Genomic DNA, 19,824 nt, shown 5'->3' with positions numbered 1-19,824 from the left:
TGCAGATATCGACTCTATAGACCCGTGCTGGGAAAGCAGGTGTTTGATTGGGGCAGGTTTCATTGCCCAGAAAATCAAAGGGGAAGAGGAGGTGATTGAGAGCTGCATGCCTGAACACACCGCAGCAGCATGACGCCATAAACATCGCTTCCAGGGAGATCTCAGGAACACTACAGCTAACACACCGAGTGTATGTTCAGCGCACGGAAACATCTGCACCTACTGGTCAATATCTTAACTAGCGGCTGACGCTCAATCCAGTCCAGTGCTTCTCAAATGGTTTTGCTACATGGACACAGATCTCTGTTAAAAGTTTACTTTTCTTAACATTATAGTGCTAGGTCAATTTAATTATTTGCATTCAACTTTGTTTTTCTCTGCTGTCTATGACTTGCCACCAATTTTTGGATCACAATCCATCGTGGAGATGCACTGATGTGTGTGTGTGTGTCTGTGTGTGTATGTGTGTGTGTGTCTGTGTGTATGTGTATGTGTATGTGTGTGTGTGTGTGTGTGTGTGTGTGAACCTGCCACTATATTCTAACACAAATCAGATTCTTCTGCAGCTGAAAGTGATGCTCCGCAGGGAAATACTGCATTTACTCCTGGAAGATCTACATCTGACTGTGGAAATTAACAAATAGATAAAAAAGACACAGAAGCAAATGTGAGAAACGATGGAAGTTATGCTAATGCGCTAAGTTAATGTGAAGCACTGCCAACCCCGCATTCAGAAACAGAGATGAAATGCATGAGAGAGAGAATGTGTGTGAGAGAGACGAGGAACGATAAAAGCAAGAGATATATAAGGAAGGATGTGCTAAGAACTACAGCTCGCTGAATTCTTAGCTGCGGCGTGAAATCGGCAGGTCATCGTCAGATTAAAAACATACAGTGAATCAAAAACCGTGAAGCTCGAGTACACAGACAGAAAGAGAGAGAGAGAGAGAGAGAGAGAGAGAGAAAGGATGAGCCAGACAGAAAAAAGTAGCAGGGCAATAGGAAACACTCAGAAACCGGAGACGCTGAAGTTTCAAACGATCGCTGCAGTGAACGAGATGTGTGCGGGCGGATGCTTGCCACTGTGACACTGTGTGGTTGCTAGGGTGGTTATATGTAGAATCTGTTGCTAGGATCTTCTGGGTGGTTGCTAAGGGTGTTAAAGAATCATTTATCTCTAGAGCACTTACTTAAAGACACTGTTCACCCAAAAATGTTCAAGCTGTCATAAAGATATTATTCAGAGAAATGTCTCAGTGTTTTTTTATTTTGTATTGCTCCATAGAAGAAAGAGATGCCTCGTTCAGACTGTCAGCCCAAATCCAACTGAAATCCAAAACATTTCAATCTTAAAAATAAAACCAAAGAGCTCTTAGGGACACACAAATTAGATCTGAACAGTTGCAAAACACACTGTGGACAGTCAGTCATATAGATCGGATTCCAATCGGACTTGACCAAAAATGGGATTTGGGCTGACAGTCTGAATAAGTCAAACATGTTTGGAATGATGTAGTTTAGGACAGAAGAATCATTTCTGGGTAAACTATCCCTTTAACAAAAAGCACGGGGTGAATCTCATTATTCTCTGTGCTTTGCATGAGACTCATTAAACAAGAAAAATATGAGTTACATTTAAAAACAACAATGAAATAATGATTAAGAAGCCCAGCAGTTAATCAGGAGCTCATTTGCTGTAGCTGTAATGTTGACTGATTCAATGAGCCGTTTCATTCGCATCAATAGAAGCGCAGAGAAACATAAGCCATGTTAAGATGCGGTTCTTGTTTCTTCTGCTTTAGAGATGACTGAACGTCTGAGCAAAGCTTTCTGGGATGTTGAGGCTTATGGGGATTCACCACACAGGATCAAGTTCTGAAATCTACAACTTCAACAAAGAGGGAAAAATCCACCTGTATAAAGCTACAACTGCATCGGCTAGTGATTTAGAGCTAAACGCATTTGATCAAACCAATCTCTGCCAAAGATGAAACAATCAGATTCCTGTAGCACATGACAATAAAATTTGCAATTGTACATGTGAATTGAATTGCAGGTGAGCATTGACCAAAGGACACCCAGAATTGGACACAGTCAAGTTTAAGATGAAACATAATGGTTAGGTCTACACAGTCATTAGATGCAGTTAATCAAAGGCTGTTAATGCAGGTTAGTGCATGCATTCATGCAACCATAAGCAAGCAACACCAGTAACATCCCAGACAGCAACATAGTGTTGACCCAGATCCGGCCCACATCCGGCCCGCATGAAATCCATGCGGGCCAGAGGTGGGCCGGATCTGGGCCGAAACTGCTTGCTGTCAGGGATGCAAAGTTTCAAATAAAAACACTCAGGATTCAGGTGCATCATGTACAGAAAGTGCTCAATGTGGATTTAATGGTAATATTATGATTTATCATGAGTTATCGATGATGGAAATAAATGGCTAGTCTCTGGTTGTGACTAAACCAGTCTGTTCTGCCTAACAGGGTGTATATCTGAATATCTAAATTTAAATGACCTAGGTACGAGCATCTATTGTAAATAAATAAATAAATAAATCACTTTGCAGCTCTTAAAAGCTTGGGCTTCCAGCGAGACGGGAACAATAACCTTGGGTGGTAAGAGCACATTTGATCTATGCAACAATGGGGACTGCTGAATTGGATTTCCCATTGTTAGTCGAGCCCATTACAAGGAATTATCTCAAACGCAATCGTTCCTCTCACTGAAAGAAGAAGCAGAGCCACAGCATATTGACTTACAGTCCTAGCGCACAGATTCTGCCCCGTGAAACCATCGGAGGGTCTGAATGACATCACCCCATCATTTCTCACGTGTTGATTAAACACAAGGGACTTTATGGAGACGCTTCTGTTCTCATGACTTTGGGGCAGATTTAGTCTCTGAATCAAACTGGCACATCAGTGACACAGAAGCACAGAAGATGTTTGGCTTGCTCTTTCTTCTCCTCCTCCAGAGGAGGCTGTCATGTGCAGCGAGGGCGAGACGTCACTCACGATCTTTCCGACACTTGATTTGCCTTTCAACAGTTTTCCAGGAGTAGAAACGGTTCAAGCGCTTCATCATGCTGACAGAATGAAAATAGGCCACTCTCTGATGACAAACAGACTTTTCCTAAAAAAATAAAAAATGCTAGAACATTCCATTAAAACAGACAACACTTCATGCAGCTCATGCGCGAGCAGCGAGAGAAAATGACAAAGACATTCAAAACGAAGACACATCAAACTACTGCAAAGCTTCTCTGTGAGACTCTGACATCACGCTGAGCTTATGAAACTGATAAACCCTGGTGCGGATTGATGACGAGAGCACAAGTGATCTGGGATTATAATTCTGATTCAGCATGCTGTGAATGCCCACTTTCAGGGTTGCTTGAACATTCAAAGTTTACAGTTACCAAAAATATGACTTTTGGACTTTCTGTTATTAAAAATACAAAAGCAAGCCCAGCTCAGGTGAGAAAAAGTAAAACAAAAGTAATTTAATGTACTATCCATAAAAAAGTAACTAAGTTAGTAACTTTGCTTAAGAAGCAAGGCTTGGATAATAGCTGTTTTAACAATTTTTGCCCTGTCTCAGTGTTATCATTTTTGTCAGAGTTCTTAGAAAAAGTTGTGCAATTACAGTTGAACACATTTTTAAATACAGCTAGTTTATTAGAACATTTCAATCTGGTTTCACTGGTTATCACAGTACGGAGTCTGCTTTGCTTATAGTGTTCAATGATAACTCAAAGACAGGTCTTTTTCTGTAGTGCTAGGCAAGTTTTCCTCATCATCTGCCCCAATTATTAGTGGAGTACCTCAGGGCACTATTCTGAGACCGCTTCTTTTTTATTTTTATATGCTCCCTCTGGGGGATGTTATCCGGAAACAAAATGCATTACATAGAGATATTAGAAAGAATAACTGAAAAATACAGTCCAGATCCATATATGATGTTTATGCACAAAAATAATATACTTGTTTTTTATACCACCGTATCAAAAGGTGCCCAAAAATGATCTGTTCACTTCATTCAAGTTTATGAATGTGTGTGTGTTTGAATCAGTCTTCGTGTCAAATGTTTGGCTGGCGCATCTTCACAATAAAAGGCATGTTTATCAATCTAATGCAAAGTTCAGACATTTCTAAGTGTGAGTGAAGTGAACACACACATCTGCTGTGATTGAGACTCGTCTGCAGTCACTGTCAATCTCTGACCAGACGATGTTTGACGGACAGCTTGGCACAGATGATATTGAAGAGACGTCAACCAATTCAGCGCTACGAAAAAGTGATGTTTTGGAGCAATCCATTAACTGATTGTCTGTAGAAAGAACATCCATCACTGGAGCAAGAGCCACACACACAGACACATGCACAGGAGCACAAGCACAGACACGAGCACAGACAGACAGACAGACAGACAGATGCACAATCACAGCGGTGAAATGCGTCAGGGGCAGCACAGAGCACATGACTACACAGCAGCCAATCACGACGCTGCGCTGTTCAGGCATGCGACTGTTCTCATGCACACACTCATAATTTCCAATTGCTGGGTTTCCATGGCAATGCGTGCAGAGAGACAGAGCGAGGGCCTTCAGAGCGGAAAGTTTGCAAACAAGATCCCACAATGCAACACACGAGACTGACACGACCCTCGTCTTCACAGTGCTTTGCATTTGACTTGGGTTCGCTACCATTGTCAGCACTGTTTACTGCTTGACTGACATTTAGTTCTCTGAGTTTAAATTCCAAATAAAAGGAACGAGAGAAAATAAACAAAAAACACACCAACCTTCTCGCAGCTCTGAGGGTGTAAGAGGGATTGAGATGGAAAGCAGAGAAGAAAACCAGGGAAACACAGAGAGAGTAAAAAGGCCACTGCAACCATCTTCATCTGCCACATTCTCCCCTCATTCATTTACTCTAGCTTACGTTTAGCTCTTCAGTCTGCGTCTTTGTGTGGCAGTATTATTCATATACACTCCCAAATATCAAATATTGTGGCTTGGCCTTGCTCTACCCTGAGGAATTCACTTCATAAAGAAATAAACTGAAAATATCACAAGCAAACTGAGAAAAACACAGACACAACACACTGTAAAGACCTTTATATTTTAGTTGTAAATCATTTAGTAAAGTGAAATTTGTTTCTATTAGTAATTTATACACATACAAACAGACAAACAACTGAAAAAAAGACAAAAAACAATTAACAAGCACACAAACGTTTGCAATATTAGTAAAGGCATCATGCAGCACTTGATAACATTAATATCTGATTGTCTATTGATTGAGCGCATTATTCGGACCAAATATTTTGAGTGTCATCATTGACAGCGGGCTGTTTCTTTCCCGCTCATTTCTCATCGTTCCTCATTTACCTTTGTTTATTCTCTATTAAAGCCCTGGGCGGATCTTTCCGGACCAGCAGGCCGTGAGAGCTTCAGCCCAACCGCAAATATCACTAATTGAGTTTACAGAAACAATTACATGCCTGTAAACCCAATTCATTTCAAATCAATTAGCTTTTTTAATGCTTCGATTAGCCAAGAATTGTGAATTAACCCCGCTGGGAAGCACTAAAGTTAATAAAGATGGGTGTTTCTTCCGTCGAGTTCAAATTGTTCACCAGCAGAATTCATTTCTGCTTGACAAAAGGTAATAAAAACAGAAATTTGTTCTGCTTGAGACACTAAATGTCCCTCAAAGCTTAGCTTGTACTGTGTAAGATCAAACACAATGAAGCGCAGATGCGGCAGATGCACAATAACTATGCAGCGCACTACGTATACGTGTATAAGGTTCAGAAGTGCTGCAGAGGCTGCTGGGTAAATTAAAGAAGCGGTCTTCACTGACATGTGAATGAAAGTGTATTACCTACGGAGTACCTACTGTGTTCCATACCTCTCACGTATAAGTTAGCAGGGGACGAGTAGCGCACGCCCTGAGAGTTAGACGCCACGCACTCGTACTTCCCCTGATCGGTCTCCTCACTGCGCTCGATCTGCAGCGCACCTGCACAGAGAGAGAGAGAGAGAGAGAGAGAGAGAGAGAGAGAGAGAGACACACACAGAGAGAGAGAGAGAGACAAAGAGAGAGAGAGAGAATGAGAGAGAGAGACAGAGAGAGAGAGTGAGTGAGCCAGGCAGAGAGAGAGAGAGACACAGAGACAGAGAAAGAGAGTGAGAGAGAGAGAGAGAGAGACAGCGAGAGAGAGACAGACAGAGAGAGAGAAACAGAGAGAGACTTTGACTTTTAAAACACTTTAATTATATAAATCAATACAAGTTTAAACACAAATCCAAAAAAACATCAAAAAAATTAAACCATTACCAATTAAAAACTAAACTGCCTGAATCACAAACAGTCACCAAAGCTCCACTAACACCCCATTTCCATTCAAAATAAACAACATTATTATTATGCTGATAGTAAGTATATTCAATCACCACTCTTGACTCGACTAAAGACTTGAACAGAGTTACTATATTCACATTTTCTCCAGTATTTTTACACCGATGAGACTTTAAAATAACAAGTTTAGCTTGTCCTATTAAAAAATTAGCAAGTGTGCACTGTTGCTGCCAAGACCTTTTATATCTGCAACCCAAAATAAATAAACTGTTGGTAAATGTAAAACCCAATCTTACAATAATTTTTTCCAATATTGAAAACAGTGAGTTAAGTCTAACACACTCACAAAACATATGAAACACATTGTCAAGAGCATTACAAAAAGGACATACTGGCAAAACAGTCTCGTTAATTTTAGACACAAAAGAGTTTGTGGCTATGATACAATGTAGTATCCTCCACTGAATATCTCCACATCTCTTAGAGATAGGAGGCTTATACAGCAACCTCCATGATGGATAGATCTCATCTGAAAGAGAAAGGCACGACCTCCATTTTGTATCTGATCTATGCTTTAACTGGTCAAAATGTACAGTTTTAACACAAACATGGTATAACATTTTTTTCCCAATACAATGAAAAACCATCGCACTATAACCTTTCAGCAATTTGGTCTGACTGTTATAATCAGATTCCCAGTCTTTGGGAACTACCCTAAACTCAGGAAAGGTCTGAGAAATAAAACCATTCATAAAAACATTATTAATAAAGGAAATGAAAGTCTGAGGGAAAGATGACTTAAGATCCCCAATTAATCTCTCCACAATTCTTACTGAATTTATTCCAACTTGATCCGCAATTGCATGTACAGTTCTCCATTGGCCATTGTTTAAATCAATCAAGTCCATGACTTTTGTTACCCCAGCCTTCAAAAACTGATTGATTAAAGATGACGACACATTTGCAGATATCTGAAAAAGGGGATTAAAAAAAAGAGGTTCTGAAACACCATAATGCTCATCTTGGTGTCTCAATATCTTAAAACAATTCCAAGACTTAATCACTCCTAAATAAAAACTGAAAGGTAAAGAATGCACGTTCTCCACCAATGTCTTCTGCATTAAGAACAACTGCTTATCAAGACCAAATCCTCCAATATTCTTGAGTATATATAAACCAAACCCACCCCAAGACAAAGGATCTTGACTGTATAGAAGTTTTTGTAATGTTTGTAACCTCATTGCCAGGACTTTTGATTCCAAATGTATTAATCCCTGTCCTCCCTCTGCCACAGGAAGATAAAGGATACCTGGAGGAAGCCAATGGCAGCCATCCCAAAAAAAATTAACGAATGCTTTTTGAACTCCAGAAAGTAAATCCTTAGGGGGATCTAACACAGTAAATTTATGCCATAACATTGACGCAGCTAAATTGTTAATTACCAGGCATCTTCCCCTAAAAGAGAGATGTGGAAGAATCCATCGCCACTTCTGAATTCTGAGAATTACCTTGTCCGCTAATCCTTCCCAGTTCTTATCTGTATAGCTTTTAGTACCGAAATATAAACCAAGGATTCTAAAACCATCTCTGGCCCATCTGCATTGCTGCGGCAGCCTAGGGGGTCCTGTAGTCTGCCAGTCGCCCAGTAGCAAGGATGCAGATTTCTCCCAATTAATGCGTGCAGATGAAGCTAGCTGATATTTATTTAAGGAAGATATCAAACTTGTAACATCTTCTGAGCCTTTTATAACTACTGTTATATCATCCGCATATGCTGTAAGTTTAACTGAACCTACACTGGGGTCACTAAGAATATTAAAACCAATTAGCTGCCTCCGAAGTGAGACTAATAAAGGCTCAATAGAAATAGCATACAGAAGTCCAGAGAGAGGACACCCTTGCCTTATTCCCCTGGACACAGAGAAAGGCCTGGTTAAAGACCCATTGATCTTTAACATACTAAAAACTTCATTATATAACATTTTGATAAGAGACACAAAATAAGGACCAAAACCAAAAGCTTGCAGTGTTTTAAATAAATACTGGTGATCGACCCTGTCAAACGCTTTTTCTTGATCCAATGAAAGCAACCCGATGTCTAAATTGTGCATTTTTGCCACTGTGATCATATCCCTCATCAAAAACAGGTTATCAAAAATTGTCCTTTTGGGGACACAAAAAGTTTGGTCCATATGAATGACTGATGCCATATATTTCTTAAGCCTGTTAGTCAATGCTTTGGATAAAATCTTAAAATCAACACATATCAGTGATACCGGCCGCCAGTTCCTTAGGCACCCAAGATCCCCCTTCTTCGGAATTAATGTGAGAATTGCCCTTCGACAACTCAAAGGAAGGGTCCCTTGATTAATGCATTCAAGAAAAACTTCATACAAGTCTTGTCCTAGTAAGTTCCAGAAGGATTTAAAAAATTCTGCCGAGAGCCCGTCCAATCCAGGTGACTTCCCAGAACACATTTCCTGAACAGCTTGTGAAATCTCTCCAAAAGTCAAAGGCCTGTCCAACTCATTACTTGCTTTTTCAGTCAATTTGGATAGGTCATGTAGAAGTTCATCAGCTACTGCATCGTCACATAATTCCGAACGGTATAAATCCTCATAAAAAGAAAGAGCATAAGACTGAATTTCCCGTTGATCCGTTAGAACTCCACCACCTGGTATTTTTAACTGATGAAAACTCTTCTGTTCCCTTGGCTTTTTTTTTTCAAGCCCAAAGAAGAATGATGTAGGAGCATCCATGTCATTCAGCTGTGCAAATCTGGTTCTTAGAAGGGCTGATCTTCCTCGCTCTTCCAATAAATTCTTCAAAAGGAGTTTATCCTTCGCAACAGAGTCAATGAAAGTTGAATTATTATGGGTACAGTCGCTGCTGTGCCCAAGGATAGCTTGTTCAAGGGACTTCATTCTCTCTTTGAGCATCCCAGCATTATGTGCAGTATACTGCTGGCAAAAAGACTTGATTTGTGTCTTACCAACGTCCCACCATTGACTCAGTGACTTAAAATAACATCTCTCCTCTCTCCAAGCTTTCCAGAAAAGATTAAAAGAAAAAAGAAAATTGCTGTCCTGCAGTAATCTATTATTAAATCGCCAATGCGAATTGTAAGATTTAGAAAGAGAAACAGATACTAAAATAGATACATAGTGATGATCTGACAGAAAAGATGGTGAAATCGAACTACTAAAAAACCTACCCCTATTGGCCTTTTCGACATAAAAACGGTCAAGCCTAGCTCCTGACATAATATTAGAATTAGCTTTTAACCATGTATATTGTCTGGCCATAGGAAAGGCCTCCCTCCACACATCAACTAAATTATGTTCATTAATTACTTTCTTTAAAATCTCAGCAGAAGCTTGGTGAGGTTCATCGTGATTCCTATCCAAATGTGAATTAACAGTACAATTAAAATCTCCACCAAGTATAACAATATTTCCCTGAGGACACTTAACTAAAGCATCAGAAAGTGTTTTGAAAAATGAGATGCGTTCTTTACCAACATTCGGTGCATACACATTAATAAAAGAAAAAGGAGTATCACCAAAAACAACATCAACTCTCAAAATCCTACCAGGTATTATTTCAAGGACATCTGGCTGTATACTAAGAGATGGAGAAAAAAGGATGGCAATACCTGCACTAAGGTTTGTACCATGGCTCAATACAACACTTCCTTTCCAATCACCATACCACTGGGCTTGATTTTGATGATCTGTATGGGTTTCTTGCAACAACATAACATCTGCCTGTTTTAACCGCAGATAATCAAACAAAGCAACTCTCTTCCTTGTACACCGACAACCATTAACATTAAAACTCCCAATGTTTAAGGTTGTCATAACGAAAGGTAAAAGAATGCAAAAAAAATATATCACCTTAGTATACATAACCGTATCAATGTTTTTTATGACACATGTTTAGTCGTTTTTTAACGGCACTGACATGTTTCTTTAATCTGTATCTTTTAGGCTGATCAAGCTCCTCCAATGAAGCTTTTCTCATAGCCACAGCGCATGAATCAACAAACAGTCGTAAATCAGAGAAATGCTTCTCTAGTTGTGGCCTTCGCTGATTAAAAGTGTCATTGAGAAAATTATTAATTTGTTGTACTGTGTAATAAGGTGGTTTTATTTGTGAACTGCGTTTTTTTTCCGCAGCACTTCCTTGTGAGCTGACGTCAGTGAAATCATCCACAATATCAGATTCCTCACTGTCAGAGTTTGTGATTATGGACTGAGCCTCACCTCTCTCAGATAGCTGATCGACATCGACCTGTGACAGGCCAACAGATGATTGTGAGTCCCGAGACTCTTCGACTCTCACGAGCTCCTCTGGCTCTTCTCTGGAGCGCTCGGAGCCGCTGTTTCCCGCAGCGCCGGTCTCAGCACCGATCACCGCACAGCGAACATCAGCGCGTTCATTAGCGTTCAGCGAACACTCTCCCGCATTCTCAGCATGACTGATCACTGCCTCTTTCGGATTGTTATCATATTTTGACAGTGAATCCGATTCAGCCCTCTGATCAGTTGTATCTTTGCCATCTGGATTACCACTTTCCATGGCAGGAGCCACTTGCTCCAGAGGTGTTTTAGGCTCAGTCTCATTTTGTTCAGTCACCTTTTTATTAGTACATTTCAATTTTGTATGTCCAAAGGCCCCACAGGAAAAGCATTTAAGTGATTCCGTGCTGATAAAAATGGTATAATCTTTACCTGCCAAAGTCAATTTCGCCGACACGTCCAAGCACTGAAAATCTGCATTCAAAATCATAGCAGTTTGACGTCTAAAAGACATAACGTGTTTTAAATCTGGGTTTTTAACACCAAGAGGGATCATTTTAATCGGCATCATCATTTTACCATAACGGCTAAGTAATCGCTCAAGTGAATCGTTAGAAATGAACGGAGGCACATTGGAAAGAGTTACCCTCTTTGAAGGACTCGACAGCGGTAAAACAGGCAAGAAAACATCTCCAACAGATAAACCAACTTCCACTAAATGGTGGACCATAGATTCTTCCTTCACAAACACAACAACAGCTTTGTTCATTCTAGATGCCGACAGAATATTCCGGGCACCTATTTCGCTACTAATAGCAGACAAACAGTCTTCAACAGTGATTGTTTCATCCGGCAAACATTTACAACCGTGCCGGGCTGTTAAGGTAGCAAACCCATCAGAATCTGCCGGCATTTTCACAACCCTCAACTAAAGCAAACTAAACAAAAACTAACTTTTCAAAATAATAAAGGAAAAAAAGGAATGAAAACTCACTCAAACAAGCCGCCACTCGCTCAAACACCCACGCACCTCTCAGGAGTTCCGCACTTGCGCGCGCACGCACACACACACAGAAAGAGAGAGAGAGAGAGGGAGAGAGAGAGAAAGATAGACATACATGGGTCAGTCAGACAAACGTAAGACGGAGGAGAGGAGGAGAAAATGAGAAGTAAGGAAAAAAGGGGGAGAGAAAACAAAAGTCATTAATATTTACAATCACAACAAGTGTCATGATACTTTACAAACCTTCCTCATATGGGAGGCTGTTTGAGACAAAACCCATTGAAAAACGAATGTAACCCTAGTTCCTTGATGGAATGAGATGCTGCGTCGAACACTTTGCTAAGAAGGCCTTAGAGGACACCATACCCTGAGTAAAGTGAGCCTTGACTCCCAAAGCAGGGGGAAGACCAGAGGACTACAGATACGTTGATAGCCTCGACTATCCAACAACTTAGGGTCTGCTTAGAGGCAGGAAAATCCTTTTTAGGAGGACCGTAGCAAACAACAATTGGTCTGATTTTCTCCACATGGCAGCTCTGTATGTGTCCAGCGCTCGAACTGGACACATACAATTTAGCTTTTCCTGGTCTGGCTCCCGAAAGGGAGGAGGGCAGAAGGCCTGCAGTACTACAGGTTGTGGTGTGACAGAGGGAACTTTTAGGAACATAACCCGCTCGAGGGTATAAAAATGCTTTGGCCATACCAGGGGCAAAGTCTAAGTGGGTAGGGGCCACCGAGAGGGCCTGAAGATCTCCAACTCTCTTTTAGCCAATAACAGGGCAGTCTTAAGACTCGGATGTCTATCTGAGATATCATGTATTGGCTCAAATGGAGCTTTCCAAAGACCCTGTAAAACCACAACCAAGTCCCAGGGGGGGACACGGAACCGTACTGGAGGCCTCCGCCTTAGCTTCAGCGCCCCCACGGAGGAAACGTGTAACTAGGGGGTGTCTACCCACTGACTGATCATTGAAAGGGACATGGTAAGCAGCAATGGCCACCATGTACATGTAAGGTGGAGTGAGTTAACCCCGCAGAGAGCCTATCTTGGAGAAACTCAAGAACTGTACCAACTGGGCAGTTAACTGGGTCAAGCTGGCAGCCTCTGCACCATGAGGTGAAGAGCTTCCACCTCAGGGCGTACAGTTTCCTCGTAGAGGGAGCTCTGGATTGGAGGAGGCTCTCAATAACCTCGGTTGAGAGACCGGAAGCTATGAACTGTGCCCCCTCAGGGGCCACACCCACAACTTCCACAACTCCGGGGCGAGGGTGAATTATTTTGCCCTGCGCCTGAGAGAGTAGATCTGTCCTGATCGGAATCTCCCATGGAGAGCCGTCGAGGAGAGAGATCAGACCTGCGAACCAAACTCGGCCCGGCCAGAACAGGGCTACTAACAACAGAGGGACCCCATCCTGGCGTGCTCTTGCCAGAAAGGAATACAGATGAAGCCTTGGCCAGGTCTGTACCATAGCGTCCAGTCCCAGAGGAGCTGGATGAACTAGAGAGAGCCAGAGGGGAAATTGCAATGTCTCCTGAGTCGCAAATAAGTCTACCTGGGCTTTGCCAAATATTTCCCATATCTGCTCCACCACCTCGGGGTGAAGCATCCATTCCCCAGGCCTCAGCCCCTGTTTTGACAGCATGTCTACTCCCACATTCAATCTCCCGGGAATGTATACTGCTCTTAACAAGAGGAGTTTGCCCTGGGACCACAGAAGGATCTGGTGTGCCAACTTGTACAAGGGGCGCGAACGCAGACCTCCCTGGAGATTGATATAAGAGACCAACGATGTGTTGTTGGTGCGTACCAACACATGGTGCCCTCTCAGGTCTAAGAGCAAATATTTTAATGCTTGATATACAGCTAGCATTTCTAGACAATTGATATTCCATGTCAGATGGTGACCGCTCCACAGATCGCGGGCAGGGTGGCCACTCATGACAGCACCCCACATGTATGCGCAAGTGATTCACTGTATGCGCATTTGTTTCACATGTATGTGCAAGTGTATCACATGTATATGCGCAAGTGTTTCAAAGTGTATCGCAAGTTTTCAGTGCGTTTCATCTCAAACAGCCTCCCATACCCACATGTTTAACATGCTCAATAGCTTCATATTCTACACACGACACAAACACAACTTCTGACAGTCATTTGTTTATTTATATATAGCGCTTTATACGATGCAATAATTAGTTACAGTTATAATACAGTTAAGTTCCCATTTATGTTTACCATAGGAAAATATATTTGTATTGAAAACTTAAATAAATAAAAAGACAGACATACTTTGAGATGTGAGATTATTTATTGATAGTTTAAGCCATCAGCCTGCAATATTTAGCCTAATAATTATAATCCTGTTTAACAGCAGGTTTCACAGTGAAAAACTACATTACCCATGATGCTGTGCAGAACATTCCACCAATCAGAGTCTTGCCAAGAGAGCTTGCAGGGAAGCGTTGTGAATAATGTAATTGAGTCTCACTTGTCAAATTACTTAAGGATTATAGACTTGTATCTTTATCATTTTGTCCAGTTATCAAATACCTTTTCTGCTCAAATCAAAGTTTCTAATGTTGTGATTCACCTTGTAACTAGTTGGTTTGTTTATAACTCATAAATGTTTTTTTTTTTTAATCCCTCTGGGAAAATGAATGGAAAAATACTTCTGGAACCAAGGCCACTGAAGAAGTAGACCGTAGCCCTCGATACTGACTGTCTCAAAACCGCTTCACAGTAATGAACAGGAATTTTACAGTTAATTTTATAAAATGCATTAATTATAAAATGAATTCTATGTCTGCTTCACATGAAGTCACCACAGAGGAACTCCAATGATTTCACCTTCAGTCTCAGCACATGACTGATGAGAGAACGGGCGAAACGGTAATGGAAATAATTGTGCTCAGAGACTCCAGGACATCACAAACGCAGCCAATCAGAGAGAAGAGAGAGACTGAGCTGTGAAATATACCAACACATGCAGACACGATCAGAAGATGGAGGCCGGTGTCTCTGTGCGGCTGAGACTGACTCAGCGTTCTGAGCGATTCACTCGCGGGTTTGTCATGTGCTCAGGATTCACTGACGGCCCTTAAACACAGTCTGTGTGAAAGACACAGTGACCTTCAGCCTGACAAACACACACACACACACACACACACACACACACACACACTCACAATCAAACTCACACACACACACACACTTACACTCACACGCACACGCACACACACACACACACACACACACACACACACACTCACACACACTCACACTCACACCCACACTTACACTTACACACTTGCTCACAATCACACTCACACTCACACGCACACACACACACACACACACACACACACTCACACACACTCACACTCACACCTACACACTTGCTCACAATCACACGCACACTCACACGCACACACACACTTTGAATCTCAGTCGAAACTTCACGTGTTTATCTTTCTCTCTGTTCAATGGATTTCTGCTGCTGCAAACAGAAGCTGAATATAATCAGAGCAGGAGAACGAGGGAGAAACGACAGAAGAGCACACACAGAGCAGACACCACAGAAGCACCGCACAGCATCATGGGAACTCGGAGCCAGGGACAAACAGAGATCAGGGCAGAGGGAGACGAGGTGAGCGGATGAAACATGACGTTTCATTCATGCTTTTAACCACCCATCGATCAATGATGATACAGATCTACTGTACAGGAGAAGCACACGCCGCTCTCTAATCAAAGTCCCTTTCGAGGAAAGTCTGTTCACTCTGCCCCATAAAAATGGTCAAAATACTGTTAAAAAGCTTATTTTTCATGAACACATTCAGTGCCCAAAATGAAGGCTTTTTCAAACCTGACGCAGTCTAATCATGAAGCTGTTTCTCCTTTATATCAGAGCTATTCAGAAACACATGAGAGTCAGTGAAACCAACAAGAGATTCAGTTGTTTTCATTCTGGTGCTTTAAAGAGAGTTCTGGATCAATAACTTCATCCCAGATGAACATCTGATGCTGTTATTAGACACAGATGAGTTTGGGTTTGATTTGAATCAGTGCATCAGATTATTCAATCCCATGAAACTACAGATCACTTTGAAACACCCTAACAAATATCATTTAAAACTGGCATTACTTTCTTTCTTCTGCAGATCACAAAAGAAGATATTTTGAATCATGTTGTAACCAAACAGTTTTGGTTCCCATTGAGTTCCATTATACAGACAAAAAATTGGGTGGAAGTCAATGAATGCTTCAAAAATCTTCTTTTGTGATCTGCAGAAGAAAGAAAGTCTTTGTAACTGGTTTATTACGACATGAGGATGAGTTAATGATTATTGACTGAACTACTACAGAATGTACAACCAAACTGATTCTGAAGACCAGCAAATGAAAAGCTATTTCGGATTTATTATGAACTGTTTCTGGAGTCTGCACTAAAACAGGTGCCGGTGTGTTTCGCTGTGGAGCGTCTCGAGCGGATCGGAGCTCGGCTTCACCTGTCAATAGGGAACAGGTGCAGGGAGCGAGATCAGGTTCGTTAGGAGGGTCGGGGGGGTTTACCGGGGGATGACATGAGCGGGGCACTAAACATATCATCAAACCGCGGGAGTAAAGGAGGAGCTTGGTTGGTCTAGAAAAAAATCAAGATACTCACCAAAGACTCCTGAGAAAAACACAGCGAACACACAACGAGAAAAAAAACACACAACGAAAGCTTTGAGTGACAGCGGCGCACACACACTTCATCACAACACTCACACAGCAGACCGATTATATATTAGTACTATATAATCTTATAGATCATATACATTAATCATACGAGTAGATTTATGTATATGTATAAGCGAGGGGTAATGTACAGTCAGCACACAAACCCTGTACATGATCCTGCTTATTCCACCACTACTTACCAAATAAATCAAAACACTGATCTAAGCATAAATGATTTTATCGAGTGAGTGTGAAGTGATGCGAGAGACGAGAAACTAGCACAGCGATGAAGGAATCAACAAACGCCATTATTTATATATCTGATCAATCACAGCTCCAGAGAGATGCATTGTTAACAGATGAATATATTAAACACTCTTAATGGTTAATCAGAAACACACAGGGTGAATTCAGCCATTAAGTGTATGTTCTTCAATTAGTCTAAAAATCAGCGTTAGATTCATGCTAAACTAGTACAAGATTAATCATAGTTAAAAAGCAACACCAACTGTAAATCTTCTCCCATATTCATCCTGAGCTGATTTACAGTACACACATTTCTGTCATGTGATTTACAGTCATCCAATCAAACTCTCCGAGCTCCCGGCTGTGTTTAAAATCTCAAAGTAAGTGGTCATTTCAGAAATGACGGCCTGTCCAAACACCGGCTCTCTTCAGCAGCTGCTGTACTCGAGAGGAGACCTCTGTCTGCGCTAGCTGCTAATCTCACAATCACTGCCTTCATTCAGTCGACGCTGAAGAGTCCCGGCCTCATCATCAGAGCGCATCTGAAACCCTTCATACGAGAGGCTGGAGCTGTCTGGCGGTTTAGAGCTCATGAGAAGAGAGAGTCTCTGAAGTATCTGTCGTACCTGATCGCAGCTGCTTGATCCGGCCCTGGCTGAGCGCCGGCTCCACGGGCAGGAAGTCCTTGAACCAGGAGATCTCGGGATCGGGAATCCCGCTGGCGGCGCACAGCATGGTCGCGGTCCGGGTTCGCTCCACCACCTTCAGCTGCGGACCCATGTCGATGCTGGGGAAGCCGAAGGGCAGCAGGTCCTCTGCAGAACACCAGAGAGACAAGAGACAGGTACAGAACACATTTACACAGCAGCGTTTCTATCACAGGCCACCAGAACACGTATATATTTATATGAACTGGTTCTGAATAAAAGACATTTGCATGTTTTGTTTTGGGATTATGAAATATTTAACAGCTCATTTGGCTCTTGTTGTTTTTTTGTCTTGTATAATATCCTCTTAGTATTATGGTGTGTGAAATCACTGCAAACTATTCAGTGTGTGAGTGAATTACACATGAATACATCAAAATTAATCATGAACAAATGCAAACCCTGGTTCTAAACCGCTATTACCAGGGAAAATCAATCTCAGATCAGTATACAGTCATCATTCCTTCCTTTACATTTATGCATTTAGCAGACGCATTTATCCCAAGCGACTTACAAAAGAGGAACAAATGCTATTCGTCAAAGAGCCATAAACATACAATGATTAGGAAGTGAGCTAGAGAAGAGAAGAAAATAACGGCCAGTTACTCTCTCTGTTATCAGTATCTATGATAGATTTGATATCCACACCTCAGGAGGGTTAGGGAAACCTGTCTGGAAACAGTGAGAAAGAGACTGAAACAGCTGAAGAGGAAGGAGTGAGTTATTACAAACACGATGATAGTTTAATAAAAGACTAAAAGATCAGCATTGAGCTAGACAAGCAACGCTGCATTTCACGCTCCCCAGTTCAAAAGCCATAACATTATTTGTTGTAAACGTCCTGCAAGATAAATGTCCTCATCAGCGTTTGATTAAAAACTGTTTCTCGTATCTGTCCACTTACGAGGGAGTTTAGATGAAATGATATTGACACAGCGGCTCACCCACTTCACATATCACTTTCAGTGGGCGGCATTCATTACTCTGATATAAATAAAGCAGTCATCTCCTCCGAACCACTGGAATGATCAGAGGTAAATGGGAGCAACAAGTCCGTCTGGCGCTGGGATGGTGAAGTTACACCGTGTTATTATGCACCCTCATAATCACTGCACACGCGTTCATCTAACTATCATTTACAGAGTGTTTGCAGCGCCGCCCGCCAGCTGAGCTAATTATTTGTTCGCTTTAATTAGAGAGGCAGCAGAGATGAGGAGGTTACAGTAAACACAGGCAGGAAGGGCATCATCGAGAGCTCCTCCACACAGACACTCTCAGACTCTCAGAGGCGCTGCTCATGATGGAAGAGTTGAATCTTGAGCATCCTCGCACTTCTGTCACAGACTTCAGCTTTTGGGTCTTTGGGAAATATTTCCAAGGGAGAGGTGACGGAACTGTCACTGACTAAATGCATTTTCATGAAAGTGACTTTCAGTATTCGCATGTGTTTCTGAGTCTTGCGAGTGCTTGAAATCTGTGCACACACACCCAAAGCACCTCTCAGTCAGCGTGTGAACGCAGAATTAAGTAGGACTTGTTATTGCTACACACTCAAATGCACAAAAAGTTGTGTCAAAACGCCCATCTTGGACAGTATCGATGGAAATGTAGTTGGTTTTGTCTTAAGTGAACCTGAAGAGTTGGGAGAAATATGGATATGCTAAAATATCTGATCCGTGCATCGGGTCTTAAAGTGAAAATGTGGAAATCACTCACTGCTTTTGACTGAATCACTTTAGGAACGTTCTGTATTTCTGTAGTAGTCTATATTATATAGACAAACTATTTCATTTGTATTTTTGATGAATATACTTATTTATCCTTCTGCTTGTAATAGTAGCTATTAGAAAAAAAACTTCTTTATCTCTTATCATAATGTTGCAACTACACAACTTTCGCTTCAGCTGATGCTGCCAGTCCCTCTTGTACTATAACAGGCTGATGAGTGTCATAGGGGTCAGAGGTCAAGGGTCAGAGGTCAGGGCCTCAGCAGTCTGTCAGGCACAAACTGTGGCAAATTAGACTTTAAATAACAGCTGAACAGGCCATAACAACCAAACGAATGAACTTCATAAATCTATCAACTCTTAACGGTTATTTCTGCATGATAAAAAATATGCTAATAAGACTGACATTAAAAAATCCATTATGTGGATATATGCTTTTAATGAAGATTAGCTGTTGGAGTAACACTATGGTCCCTGAGGGCCGTCTGAGAGGAGCGGGTGAAACTCATCGCCCGAGTGTGTTTACAGAGGAAATGATGCTCCCGCAGACGCCAGCGCTCAGAGCCAGTGATGACAAGACAAACAGACCATTTCCTCTTCACACACACACACACACACACACACACACAGAGACACACACACACACACACACACACACACACACACGCACGCACACACACACACACACACACACACACACACGCACACTAAACATCCTCTAAAACACACGAGACACACATACAC

General features: G+C 41.7%; 1 protein-coding gene across 1 annotated transcript in view; it reads right to left on the bottom strand.

Moving 5' to 3' along the window:
- Window positions 1-19,824, bottom strand: part of ptprsb (protein tyrosine phosphatase receptor type Sb) — a 61,450-nt gene that overhangs the window by 30,229 nt on the left and 11,397 nt on the right. The window contains exons 4-6 of the mRNA XM_026198252.1: window positions 17,273-17,461; window positions 5,923-6,033; window positions 4,811-4,822 (exon numbers count right to left, since the gene is read on the bottom strand). Coding sequence (XP_026054037.1) covers window positions 4,811-4,822; window positions 5,923-6,033; window positions 17,273-17,461 — 312 coding nt within the window. The remainder of the gene's footprint in view (window positions 1-4,810; window positions 4,823-5,922; window positions 6,034-17,272; window positions 17,462-19,824) is intronic.

The sequence above is a fragment of the Carassius auratus genome, chromosome 2, assembly GCF_003368295.1.
Source record: "Carassius auratus strain Wakin chromosome 2, ASM336829v1, whole genome shotgun sequence".
Classification (NCBI taxonomy): Eukaryota; Metazoa; Chordata; class Actinopteri; order Cypriniformes; family Cyprinidae; genus Carassius; species Carassius auratus.
The sequence above is the reverse complement of the archived record's forward strand: the minus strand, read 5'-3'. Positions and strand labels throughout refer to the sequence as shown.